Raw genomic sequence first — 13,879 nt, forward strand, 5'->3', positions numbered from 1 at the left:
TTGCCTGGTTTTAGGGATTTGGGAATGGAAAGTAGGGTTTATGAAGGGACGGAGGGTTTGTTGTTCGGTAAATGTGTGGGTTGGAAGGTTTGTTGTTGTTTTTTTATGGTGTTATAGTGGCTTCTGGATCAATTTGTTTCAGGTGTTTTTGTGACGCAATCCATAGTATTGTTTTTATTTGCTCGATTATATTTTGGAAGAGTACTTTATTTCTATTCTATTTACCCTATGCTAGTGTATTTGCGCAAATCTTTATATTGAAACAACGATTTATATTTTTTGTGGTTGTTCCAGTAGGTTATAGTGATAATCAGAATGTTGAGGAAAATGTTGACCTAAATGCATTTATTTGATAAGATATATATTATCTGTGGTATATTTGTTATATTTGCAATTACACACATACATGTAGTATATGCAGAGTAAAAAGTATTTGAAACTGGTAAGCAGGTGAATTCTAGACCATATTTTTTATGACATTTCTGTTGATTGATAATAAACTTTTTTTTCTAGTTTATGAAGTATATTAGAACTAATATAAGCGACCAGACAAGAAAGTTTGGCAGTTTTCAACAAGAACTCCAGTATACATATCCAAATTCCTCCTTTGCTGGTGTAATTTGTAAAATATGTGTCATAGAGGAAAAGTATCAGAACTAACTTCATGAACTGTACTGTTTACCTTGTTGATGTTATAACATGAATATGCATTTATTTATCATTTCTTCTGTTATATACTTCAATAAACAAGAGATTTATTAATACTATTTGATTATTATTATTTTGTGGAATCTGAATTTAATGCATGACAGCCATGGCTTTCATTACACATTATGTTTATGTTTTAGCACCTTCTCCCTCCCATCCAATAAACATGGGATATCAGTAGGATGATATTTTTTTGGAAGGAGGACACAAATGATGTAGTACTTGGTTGATATGTGTTTAATGGACAGTGGGTCACAATTGCTCCTGCAACTTTGACACCTGTAGTTATTTTATATTTATGCACTTTTTGTGAAAATAAGGCATCATATTTGTGATCTGAAACTTTGAAACATTGAGTAGTTACCTTTTGTGCGAGTGTAGGCTAAAAGAAGTATATTGCAAAGTTATATAAATATGTGTACCATATTTTGAATATTTATGAATTTTTATTAATTTTGAATTAGTTATGACATACCTGTATACATCTTATGAATAGCAACAATTTATTTCTCTGGTCCTAGGAATAATGTGACACCATTAACCAATATCACTAAGCCTTAATAGTATTAGTAATTTTCAGAGCACACATTTGTACTTTTTGAGTATTTGCTAAGGTTTTGAAAATTAGATTTTTATGCAGTTTATGGGCTACTTAGCTATAGTTCATTTATGTTTGCTACTGAATAGTTAGTCTCAAATACATTATGAAAATTAATGTTGAACTATTTCAGAACCAGCTCCTTGAGCTGCGGGAGAAGAACTACACCCTGGAGGATAGTCTTCGCAAACACATGAAAGGTAAAATAAAAGTGAACAAGAAAACTTAGCTCTAGAATATTGAAAATATTTTGTCTATATATCAGGTTTGTAATTTTTTTTTATTGTTTTACTCTGTTTTATTTTGTTTTAATTTTCTTTTTTTAGATGGAAAATCATAAATTTGAAGTTGAGATTTTCTCATACAATAAATATATATATATTTTTTTTTCTCCTCTTGGTAGAATTGGCTGAGACAAGGACCAGACTAAAGAACCTTAGTGAAGAAAATGATCGCTATCAGACCCTTGTCAAAACTTCAAAGAAAGCTTCAGAGGTGGAACTGTTAATGCGTGACAACAGCTATCTTCGAAATAAACTAAGAGACCAAGAGGAAGATTTTCGACTGCAAAACAACACTCTCTTACAGGAACTTTCAAGAGTAGGCATACAAAAGTCAATTTGTGTTCTTGTTCTTTCTGTCTGTTTTTATAGGTCAATTTATCTAATTTATGTTAGATATAAAATGGGATCGTATCTAATATCCTCTGATTAAGATTAGTAATGATGATATATATACAGATAAAATCTAGATTATAAAAGAATTAGACCCTCAATCATACATAAATAAAAAGTGAAAATGGTATATTTAATGTGTTAGCAGTCTGGTAAAATGTAGCAGAATACAGGTACATCAAAGTTCAAATTGATGACTTCAATATGGCCGAATTTTCTTTTCTTGATGAGCTTAGTTAACCTCTTTAAGTTTTGATTCACTGTTTATCCTCTGTCATTATATATGCACTGTGAAAAAAGGCCTACCATATGTCTCAATTTGCTTTATTTAAGTTCTGTAATTTTTTTCTCTTCGTAGTCATATAAATTTCTCTTTCAGTTGGTTGGTGAAAACGAACGATATGAAAGACAAGTCGAACTGCTCTGTGGCAACCGCAGTGCAGAGGATGGTGCAGATGGTGACCATGGTTGTACTGATGACTCCAAAGAGGTGAGAAATAGACTGTTTTAGCTAGAAGTGTAAAAGGAGATAGTGTATATATTTCTTTGAAATTTCATGGGTAGTTAGTGTTGTAGTTAGCTAGATTTATTCATTTCACGTTTTGTTAGATTTTGTCAGATTTGTTAAACTTGTGATGACATTTTTTTTTGTTTCTTTTCTTTTTTTTTATACTGATTTTTGTGGTTATCATTAATATTATCTTTACCTTTTGTTATTATCATTCTTATTAAATGCTGATAGTTTCTTACTTTTATGTGCTGTTATGAGGAGGAGGAGGATGGTGACATGTTCATGCACTCACACACACATACACACACACATGCACACACGCGCACACACACACTCACAATCTCACTCTCACTCACATTCACATTCACATTCACATTCACATTCACATTCACACTCACACTCTCACTCTCACTCACACTTACACTCACATTCACACACTCACTCTCACTCTCACCCTCACCCTCACCCTCACCCTCACCCTCACCCTCACCCTCACCCTCACCCTCACTCTCACTCTCACTCTCACACACACACACACACACACACACACACACACACACACACACACACACACACACACACACACACACACACACACACACACACACACACAAAGTAATACTCTAAATATGGGAATATGTTCTTGCTTCATATCTATATATGTTTAAAAGTTTATAGCCTTTTTTAGCAAACTTTTTTGTTTTCTTTACTGGTAATGATCTCTCTCTATGGCAGGTGATACGTCTTCGGGGAGAACTTACCGCAATTGAGAAGAAGCTATATGAATCCGAAACGAAAGCGGAGGCTGATGGAAGTGCAATGAAGGACAAGATCGCTGCCTTAAATTTACAAATTACACAGTTAACAAATGTATTAAAAACACATTCCATTCCTGTGTAAGTAATATTTAACTTCTGAAGATTGTCATATGGAGAGTAGACTTATCCTTGTGCTGTATATTAGCATGATTAGGCCTTTCATCATTTTGAGGAAAAAAATAAGCAGGTGCTACTCCGTGTAATATATATCTTATCTTCAAGTTGTAATATACATTGTGTCTTTTCTTGTATAATTGTCTGAATTTAATATTTAGAAGAAAGGTATATGTATTTAGATTAGCCCTCATTTTGCCATAGATTGGAATAAATTTTAATGCCAGGAGCACATTTTCCATATTTGATCCATTGAAATAAGGATATATTTATCATGCACATTTTAGGAGTTAGAAAAAACATATTCATCCATGTTGTTAAAGAAGAAAATCAGAAAATTATAACATCATATGATACCCTCTATTTTCATACTTACAGTAAATATAAAATAATATTAATATGATATTTTAGGGGTGTATTTGATTTTACACCAAACTGCTTAATCAAGTAACAGCATAAAAAGAAGCAGTGACTCAGCTGTCCTCTCTTCCTCAGTGATGAAGGAGAAATTAGTTTAAGTCAAGGAGGAGGAGTAAGCTTTAAGAAACTTTCCCTGCAGGATGATGACGGTCTTGAAACAGACCCAGAGAGACCTGGTGGTAAGATGTGACATTAATTGTTTGTAATTCAAGATATGATTTTGTTTACATATAAAGATGAGTTTCTGTATAAAGTAATTGCCCATATTCTGAATGTAATTTTATTTCTAGAAACACTTCAGTACTATCAGGAGAAGACAAGCCAGTTGCAGCATGAAGTAGTAACAGCAAATACACAGCTGAGAGAGGAAAATGAGAGAGCATCATCACTGATCATAGAAAAAGAGAAATTGGAGAGCAAGTTAAAGGAAGCAAATGAGAGGCAAGTAATTCTCTTTATATGTTTTTTTGTTTTGTAATTTTATATAAATATACATATATATATATATATATTTTTTTTTTTCTTTATCTGTTTTTTTGTTTGTTTTTTTTTGGATTACTCATTATTAAGGCAGTTTAAATAAATCATGTAGTAATGGGAAATATTTAATCCAGTCTCTGCCAATTTTATTTTGGAAATGTACACTGTCATACAACTTTTATGTGCTGTGGTTGGAGGCATGTTGGGCCGTTGACATCAGATTATGTTGCTGGCACTTTCTTTTGTTTGTGTTTATTGTTCTCAGGAATCTTGCAAAAATATGTGATTACTAACATGTCATTTGTTTGAATGTAGCTCTGTGAATGTTGAAGTCATGCTATCAAAAGTTTGCTGATTCTTATTGTTCCATCAGTTAATGTGAGTCTTGCAATTTTTAGGTATTTTTAACACTCTTTGTTTAACATGGACATCGTTCAACTGATGCTCTTGATAGAACATGAGTGATATAGTGATCATTTGACCATAAAAAAAATATTTCTATAAATCTTGGAATTTTCATCAAATTGTAATATGCACTTTACACGTAAGCTAGCTAGCTTTCTTTATTAAGCCATTCATTACCACTTCATTCCTTACCAACTTGGCATCTCAAGTGTTAAAACAGATTAAAGAATAAATATATAATGAAAATTAGCTATTAGCGTTGACACACTGGGGGTTACACAGTCACATCTAGCCTGTCTTGGAAGGGTTAACCTACAGATTGTTGGTGACAGATGTGAAGGTTAACCCAAAGGGCTTGGGAAATTATTGTATTCACTGTAGTATTGTTTTGTGAAATGTCTCTGCACATAGATGGCTCTGCAAGTGCTTAGCCACAAAGGAGTCAATTAGTAGACCTTGTGACTCACCTGATTTCACCTTTCCTTGAGTTTGCAGGAAAAAATGCTTCTTTCACTAATACTATCAATATCAGTGTTGTTAATTTTATTATAGACTGTATAATTATTATAGTGCTATTGACATTACTAACAGTAATATTAGATACCAGAAAATATTTTCGAAAATCAAGGAAAAGGGTAAACAGACAAGACAGGAAGTACTCATAATTGACTCGTTGGTGACTTAGTACTTGTGAAGTCATGTATGTGTGAAAAAATTAATGAATTAAACTCACAGTGGGCATGCCATGTACATCCTTTCCATCCCTGGCGGCTTGAGGTTAATTACTAAGCATTCTTTATCTTTCATCTAGAAGGTCCACAATCTCACAATTTATGATCACTCTGAGATGATCGTTTTGATCTGTGTGTCAGCAGGAGTCCAATATAATTAGCAAAATTGATTTAGGATGGGAGGTGTGAACAAGCTTTATTTATTTTTTTTTTATTATTATTATTATAAAAGAAAAGAAGTTTCTTTGATGGAAAGTCTTAAAGATAAAAAGAAAAAAAAAAAAAAAAAAAAAAAGATAAACAAGAAGAACAAAGAATATATTGCAATGGTCTTGCCAGCACAACAGTGTTATGACATAACCCAAGAGTACTACCCAAAATTAACAAGTTGTAAATATAACCTGTATTTGTACAATAATGAATGCACTGAATGGAGGGTTTACACTAGTTTAAAATGGTTGAAGGGTATTCATTATTTGAATTTCTTTAGAATTGCAATTGGAATTACTATTGTATATTGTAGTATGTCTGTATGTTGGGAGTTTGGTCATATATGGATGCAGGTTTGGTTTAGCCTGGGCTTGAAATGAGATCAAATAAAATTCTTAGCCTTGCTTAACTAAACTATTTTCTTTGGTATATATAAAAAATGATGTTTTGCATCATGCATGGTAGTTTCCAAAGCTTTTTGGGACAGACCCCTTCCTTTTAGTTTGCAAACAAATTATTCAACAGAAGTAAGGTCTCAAAGTTTGACACTGAAGTAGTATTATTAGTGAACCTGCTTCAATAGGTTAGCAGAAGCACTGGCCGAGGCTGAGAGGAAGAGCAGAGAAATGGAGCAAAAGAAGCACCACGAAGCAGAGAAGCAGAAAGAGGTAGAGGCACAGCTAAGGTAAGGGCTATGAGTGTGGGCAGACTGATCCTCACTCTGCTTCAGCTTTGTCAGTCTAAGCAAAGTGCATGTATTTGTGCTTCATGAATTTTTTATTTCTCTTTAAGTCTGGATTGATTCTTTTGCCAGGAATTCAAGGTATGGGGATTTATGAAAAGGCAGGATCATGTGTTGTTGTGAATTTGAAATTGAATAGTATTTAAGTAGTGCATTATTCTTGAATTTTTTTATGGAGAAGTTCCAATGATTACCATGATTCTTGGACTAAGTATTGCTGGATTTGATTTTATATTAACTGTAAAAGTATAGTTTCTTCTACTATTTATAAGACTTGAGTCGTTGGTAACAGGTAAGTCTTCATAAGCACATAGAACTCTGGAAATGTGAGACACTGCACAAAAATCAGTAAGTAGATTTATCACAAGAAGAGTGCAACCCAAATGGTGAACAAAGTAATATCACATAAAAGGATGTGAAGCAGCACTCACATATTATTACTAATAAGATAGGGAAAGCATAATTGTAATAGTTTTCATATACTTTGCATCATTTCCACAAAGTACTACATGTGATCTAATGGCTAAATACAGTGTCTGTAGTCAGTACTTGTTACCAGTATGGGCTTATACCATCTGCTGCTTGTACAGGCCCGATGTAACACCGCTGGCAGTAGGTATGTATTAATTAGGGAAAGTTGTCCCAGTACTTTACCACATAGCTTGTTGTGTGTTTTAACAAAACTATTTTGTTTTAATATGTTGCAGTATTACGTTCCCTGGGAAGTAGAAAATGATATAGTTAATTTTTTCCCTTGAGAATTAGAAAAATAGATATGCAGTTGATTACTAGTAACATGTAAGTTTTAAAACTGACATATGTTTAAGATGTTTTAGATGTTCGAAATATTAGTAGCCAGAATGCTTTGTTTATATTCAAGACACATGATAATATATATAGTAAGTCATTAGGCTTGAATAAGAGATAGATTGATAACATATGTGGTCTTTCTCATATAAAGCAACTGATTTTCACTGCATTGATAATGAACCATTTACTATCTGTGGTACATTTGTATATTTAAGATTGTTCCTTCTAATAATTTGTTTATATTTTATACTTCATTGTAAAGAAGAATACCAATAAAGAGTGAAATAGATATAAGCAAATAGAATGCATTTATATACAACCATAAAACAGAATTGGGAGAATTATTCCCAACAGAATGGAAGTTTAAAGGAATAAGTACATGCATATCTTTACAACTTTTGTTAATAATAAGATATTTGTAAGAATGGGATATATTAATAGGTATGCATAGTCATTATTTTTGTTAAATATTTTTTTTAGTTTCTGTGAAACTACTATCATTTGTGGTTTTCCAGAATTAGCAGATCATTTAAATGTATACATATTCTTCAGTTAATGTTTTGAGAGTTACCATACTAAATTACTCAAGTTAGCAATTTCATAGAAATGTCTTGTTATCTTTTCCACTTTCTTTGTTGTTAAATTATTTCCTTATCTTAGATTTATGTGCTAATTATGACCACCTTTATAGGGAAGAACTGGGGACAGTACAGAGTGAACTGAAAGAGACAAAGGAGAATTTAGTGCAATCAGATTCAAGCCTCACTGAAAAGACCACACAGTGTGACAGTTTACTTCAGGCAGTTGATCAGCTCAAGGAGAAACTAGAAGCAACAGAGAAGAGAATAGAAGAAAATGAGGTACTGATTCAGGAGAAGGAGAGCAAGCTGGAAGGTAAGTCTTCAACTTTCTTGGTAACTTGGTGGATGACTTTACTGGAGCTGCTGACAGAGTGAATGATGTGTCAGGAATCTTCCTTTTACTTTATTTCTATTTGTATAGTTTGATAGGCATTGGATGTTATGCTTGTATAATTCTCTCTATGGTTCTTTTTTTATGTAAAACAGTAATAGAAAATTATTGCAGGTATGCATGTGGTATTATTTATACAAATGCTGATTCTAGTTTTTATACGTATTTCTCTACTAATTCTGTAACTGTGTTCTACTTTTTAGGCATTCAAGAGAAAGTGGATGCTTTGACTGAGGAAATAAGTAACTTGCTGGAGGAGAAGGAGGCTTTGGTGAAGGAAAGAGATGATCTCCAACAAAAGGTCACTGAGCTCTCCAAAGAGGGGGAATCCCAGCGGGCACAGATTGACGAGCAAACAAAGGTGCGTATATTTCAGACTTATCAAAAGCCATTGTTATAGATGTTGTAATTGGATTAGAGATTTCATTTAAACAGAAATAATTACATAGAAGGAATTACAAGTAGATTAGTATCTGTAGCTTATAGTCACTTAAATTTACTCATCTCAGTTGGCAGAGAGTCGAAAGAATCTCATTGAGGAAATGAAGGCACACTTAGAGGAAGAAGCTCAACGGCACAAACAGGAAGTTGAGCAACTGTCAGTTCGTCATGGGGAAGAGATTGCAGCTGTGTCCATGGAAAATCAACAACTTAAGGTATGAAAGCATGGTCTTTGCAGGGAATGTCAGTTTTGATAGAAATTTTTTGTAACCTTGCTATTGATTTTTTTCTTTTTTTCTTCTGACATATAAGAACAATATTTATATTTATAAATAGCAACTAGAGAAGGTAAATCAAGCACAGGAGCTAACTTTTATTTCCCTTCCTCTAGGCCCAACTGCATGATGTGAATGAAAAGCTAAATGAAGTAATGGATCTCAAAGAAAATGTAAGGTCTTTAGAGGGTCAGAAATCTCAGCTGCAGGAAGAAAACACAAGGCTGCTGGGAGACCTTGAAGCAGCCCATAAACTGACACAAGAGGAGATCAATAGGGTTACAGCTGAGAAGCTACAGGAAATGCAGGACATGAGGAACAGCTGGGATGAAGAGAGGAAAGTAAGCTGAAATTTTCTTTTTAAGCAATGAACAGAGACAACCCTATTTTTTGAAACACCTTGTGTGTTAAATTATGAAAAATTGATAGAAAACATGGTATAGGTAATAGATGATAATCACGTAAAGTTAAATTAAAATTTATGTGTTGATAGATGTATGTATGAATTTTTATTCACTTATTTATTTCTGTGTCATGTAAATGTGAATTACTTTAAAATCTTTTAATATACTACTTTCTCTCTCATTTGCAAGGACCTACAAACACAACTTGAAATCAGCAATATACAGCGACAAGAGAGTGAAGAAGCTATAGATGCCTTGAAACGAAAGGTAGTGCCATGAATATCACCATTTTTCTCCTGCTGTGCAGTTGCAATCTTTCAGTAAATAGATAGTAGCATTTAGATTATGATATTTATTTCCCTCCCAAAAATCATCAGGTTTCTGATGGAGAAGAAGAGCAAAGGATTCATGAGCGCAAGGGAATGACACTGCTGAAGGACCTCAAGAAACAGCTGGCAGTTGAGCGGAAACGTGCAGATCGCCTTCAGGAGAAGCTGAGCCAGCTCTTGACAGATCCAGCTCAGTTAACTGCAATTACAAGTAAGTATTCATTTGTAAATGTATATCATTATTTAATTGAATATATAATTGTTACAAGAAAAGATTGGTAGAAAGCTCCTAACTTCCTCGCATAATGACTGTTAACTTTATAGCAATGTCAGAAGTAGGCGATGATGTGAGCAGTGTTTCCTCGTGGTCTATGGTGTCAGGGGAACCCCGGGATTCTTCTACAAGGGAAAACAGCATTATTGCCTCACCACAGGTTTGCCTCATATGAATCTTTATTTATTTAATCAAAATTAGGTATTGTGATAAGGCAGGCATCTCATTAAAGTGTAAGAAACTTATCGTAATAGGAGTGCTTGAAAGATGCTAAAAGTCAAGGTTAATCTTTTGTTCATATCCCTCAGGGCTCCCCCCCTCCTGGTGTAGTAACAGAGGAAACAGCCTCCCTTGTAAATCGACTCACAGATCTCCAACAGCAGAAGTGGCAGCTGGAGGAACGCATCACTCACTTAGAGTCATCCTGTTCAGCAATGGCTGATGATTTGCTGAAAAAATCTGCCATCATCCAACACTATTGTATGGACCAGAAAGTTGGTAAGTTGTCTTTGTGAATTTGTACAGTGCATCCAAGAACCACAAAAAACAAAAAGTAGGAGAAAATTCCACCTTGGCAACCTTATATAACTCCATCCACCCTAGATTTTTTGTGGTTCAGGTTTTTTTCAGTTGTTATAGCATTGTTATAGCATTAACTTTGATATACATCTGTTAATCCAGATAGTTTGAAAATCATATCTATTTCACTTATTTCTATCCCCCCCCCAATTATCAGTGGCATGTTTAACAGATCAGTTTATTAATTGTGATCAATAACTTCTAGATACTTAATGTTTGCTATCATTTTTATTGGTAACAGTGATGTATTGACCTCAGACACACAGTAATGTTATTCGATTTTCTGTTAATCCATTGGCACCGGGTAATCACACTGTCCTCTATAGTTTTGTTTTAGGAATTTTGTATACATATTAATTATTCCACAACCACTTGGTCGCTGAGAAATCAATGAGTAGGCCTGTCTGACCTCACCAGTCTTTAAATTTTTGGGAAACAGTTTTGTATATTCTAAACCTATTAATCACTATTAGTCACTAATATTACTATTATGATTATTGTTTTTGACTTTGGAATTATTTTGTTACTATTGATACTAATAGCAATAAGATAAAAACAAATAATGCTTTCTGGTGTCTAAACCCTTGTAGAGCCATCTATATGTCAACAAAATTAATAAATTAAAACCAGAGTGGACATGGTATGTATGAGCAACATGGCAGACAGGATTTGGTTTAAAAAACACAGAAAATCTGTAATTTTTTGTGGATGTAATGGGTAAGTTGGCAATTACTTCTTGAAAGATGGACCTTATGACATGAAAAACTTTCATATGACAGTTTCAGCTCGCTTTGTGGTTTACCATATTTGTTAGCATATAAGATGTATATTTTTCCTCCCAAAACATATAAAGGTGTGGATACCTTTTACCCCAAAATATACAATGCTGAACTGAACTGGTTCTAATATACTAGTGCATCCTTCAACCACTTGCCGCCGGGGAAAATGCATAAAAAATGGGAAAAATGCTGTGTTCTTTTCTTTCCTCTTCTTCTTCTTCTCTCTCTCTCTCTCTCTCTCTCTCTCTCTCTCTCTCTCTCTCTCTCTCTCTCTCTCTCTCTCTCTCTCTCTCTCTCTCTCTCTCTCTCTCTCTCTCTCTCTCTCTCTCTCTCTCTCTCTCTCTCTCTCTCTCTCTCTCTCTCTTTTTTTTTTTGTGTAAAATGTCTCTGCACATAGATGGCTCTGCTAGTGCTTAGACACAAAGGAGTCAATTGATAAACCTTGTGACCTTACCTATGTTATAAACAGTAACAGAAAAATAAGATAATGTGAAATATTTTCGTAAATCAAGGAAAAGGGTAAACGGGCAAAACAGGCAGTACTTGTAATTGGCTCATTCGTGACTTAGTACAGGTGTAACCATCTATATGTCAAAGCAATTAATAAAGTAAACTCACAGTGGGCATGGCATGTACATACATGCCATGCCTGTCAACAATGGATTAAATATGGCAATGGCTCAAATATGTTATATGGGGAGAATGGAGTCTTGACTATAATTGTTACTGAGATAGTTCTCTGTGATATAAACTAGCAGTAACAGAGGTGTAACAGGACAAACTCCAATAATATATGACACAAGTCATAATACAGTATTAACTATTGATTGTGTGTCAATTTGGGTTTAGTGTAGGATGTTGTGTTCATTTTTTTATCTTCCTTTCTTGTAAATCCCCAAAGAGGCTATTGCACAAAGGATTTTACTTGAAGTAAAAGAAAGGATACAGAATGATTCCCATAGTTATTAACTATTGCCATCACTATTAAACCTTTAAAGGACTAAAAATTTTGAGATTCAAAAGTCTGTTCTGCATAGGTCAGAGTACGAGAATGACATGTCATGTGCTTTTATGACCCAAAAAAAAGATAAATAAAAAAAATAGAAAATAAAATTAAGACAAAATACAACAATTGCCCAATATTATCCTTTGGGGGTTCATTGGGAGACTTGTTTCTCACCAAAGCTACTCTTATTTCTTGGCTGCTACTAGAAGACAATTCCTACAGCATTATCATCTATTTTACAGACAGCACACCATCCACTCCTTCTTCTCCACAAGCTGCCAATTTGGGTGAGAAATTGAGTGTGAGACGCATGCTGGAGGTGGTCCGAGGCCATAGTAGTGAGGAATCCACCAAGGAGATTAACCGCCGGCTCCAGGGCCTCCTCGAAGAAACACTGTCCAAGAACATGCAGCTTCATCAAGACGTGGACAATCTCTCAGAACAGGTCCATCAGCTGTCCATCCTGGCGGCACAAAAGACACAAAGGGAAACGTCTCCTCCAGCTGATGCCTAAGAGCAAGGCAGGATGGTAGCTGCCTAGGGTATGACATCCCTTCCTGTGATTTTCATTAATTCTGTGGTTGCCAGCTGGATTGTTTGAAATGGTTGGGGGTTGTTTTGATAATGGAATCCAATAGGCTTCCTTGATGTGTTTTAACCAAAGGTTGAATTTTCTTTTTTCCTTCTTTCTTTCCGTGTGTGGAGTTTATAAAGTTTTATGAAATAGATAAGGTTAGATGCTTTTATCAAATCTTCCATCTTGATTTCTTTTAGTAGTGGTTTTAGAACATATCAGTAGTAGCTGAGAATTAATCAGATAATTAGATTACTAATTTGTGAATTATATTACTGATACATTTGTAATCATGATTACAGTACTTAGAAAAGCATAGATTTCAAGCAGTTTGTTTTATGAACCTCTTTAATAGAATGAAAATTTTCTTAAAAGATGATAAATATGTCTGTTTTATAAACGTACATTTAAGGTAACCCAGCAATGGCCTGATGTTATTAACCAATTATTCATTTGCAAAGCTTCCAAGTTGTTATTTTGATTATAGGGAAAGATAGTTGATTAGACACCCAAATTAGATCGTAGTTGTTTCTGGGAAAGAGGTTCAAAGGAAATGTTGCTGGTAGTTATCGGCTTCAATTTTGCTTGTTCGTGTTTTCTGATGAAAAGTTTAGAATGGGAGAATGTAATTGTAAGTACAGGTATGTACACATGCACATGCTTGCAAAGTAGCATGTGCACACACACACACATATGTGTATATGTATGTATATATATGTGTGTGTGTGTGTGTATATATATATATGTATATATATATATATATATATATATGTATATATATATACATATATATATATATATATATATGAATATACATATATATATATATATGAATATATATATATATATATATATATATATATATATATATATATATATATATATATATATATATATATATATATATATATAATTATATATATATATATATATATATATTATATATATGTATATATATAGATAATATTATATATATATATATATGAGGTATCAATTCTAGAGGATGAAATTTTAGGCTTTTATCC

At 33.6% G+C, this 13,879-nt stretch overlaps 1 protein-coding gene across 2 annotated transcripts in view; it reads left to right on the top strand.

The window, feature by feature from the left end:
* Positions 1-13,540, top strand: part of LOC119580246 (GRIP1-associated protein 1-like) — a 15,260-nt gene extending 1,720 nt beyond the window's left edge. For both annotated transcript variants that reach the window (XM_037928272.1, XM_037928273.1), the window contains exons 2-17: positions 1,440-1,506; positions 1,710-1,906; positions 2,360-2,470; positions 3,227-3,387; positions 3,919-4,022; positions 4,134-4,284; positions 6,253-6,354; positions 7,913-8,115; positions 8,397-8,554; positions 8,703-8,849; positions 9,026-9,250; positions 9,503-9,580; positions 9,691-9,853; positions 9,967-10,076; positions 10,225-10,414; positions 12,523-13,540. In XM_037928272.1, coding sequence (XP_037784200.1) covers positions 1,440-1,506; positions 1,710-1,906; positions 2,360-2,470; positions 3,227-3,387; positions 3,919-4,022; positions 4,134-4,284; positions 6,253-6,354; positions 7,913-8,115; positions 8,397-8,554; positions 8,703-8,849; positions 9,026-9,250; positions 9,503-9,580; positions 9,691-9,853; positions 9,967-10,076; positions 10,225-10,414; positions 12,523-12,794 — 2,439 coding nt within the window. In that variant the 3' untranslated portion in view covers positions 12,795-13,540. The remainder of the gene's footprint in view (positions 1-1,439; positions 1,507-1,709; positions 1,907-2,359; positions 2,471-3,226; positions 3,388-3,918; positions 4,023-4,133; positions 4,285-6,252; positions 6,355-7,912; positions 8,116-8,396; positions 8,555-8,702; positions 8,850-9,025; positions 9,251-9,502; positions 9,581-9,690; positions 9,854-9,966; positions 10,077-10,224; positions 10,415-12,522) is intronic.
* The last annotated feature ends 339 nt before the right edge of the window (positions 13,541-13,879 follow it).

The sequence above is a fragment of the Penaeus monodon genome, chromosome 13, assembly GCF_015228065.2.
Source record: "Penaeus monodon isolate SGIC_2016 chromosome 13, NSTDA_Pmon_1, whole genome shotgun sequence".
Classification (NCBI taxonomy): domain Eukaryota; kingdom Metazoa; phylum Arthropoda; class Malacostraca; order Decapoda; family Penaeidae; genus Penaeus; species Penaeus monodon.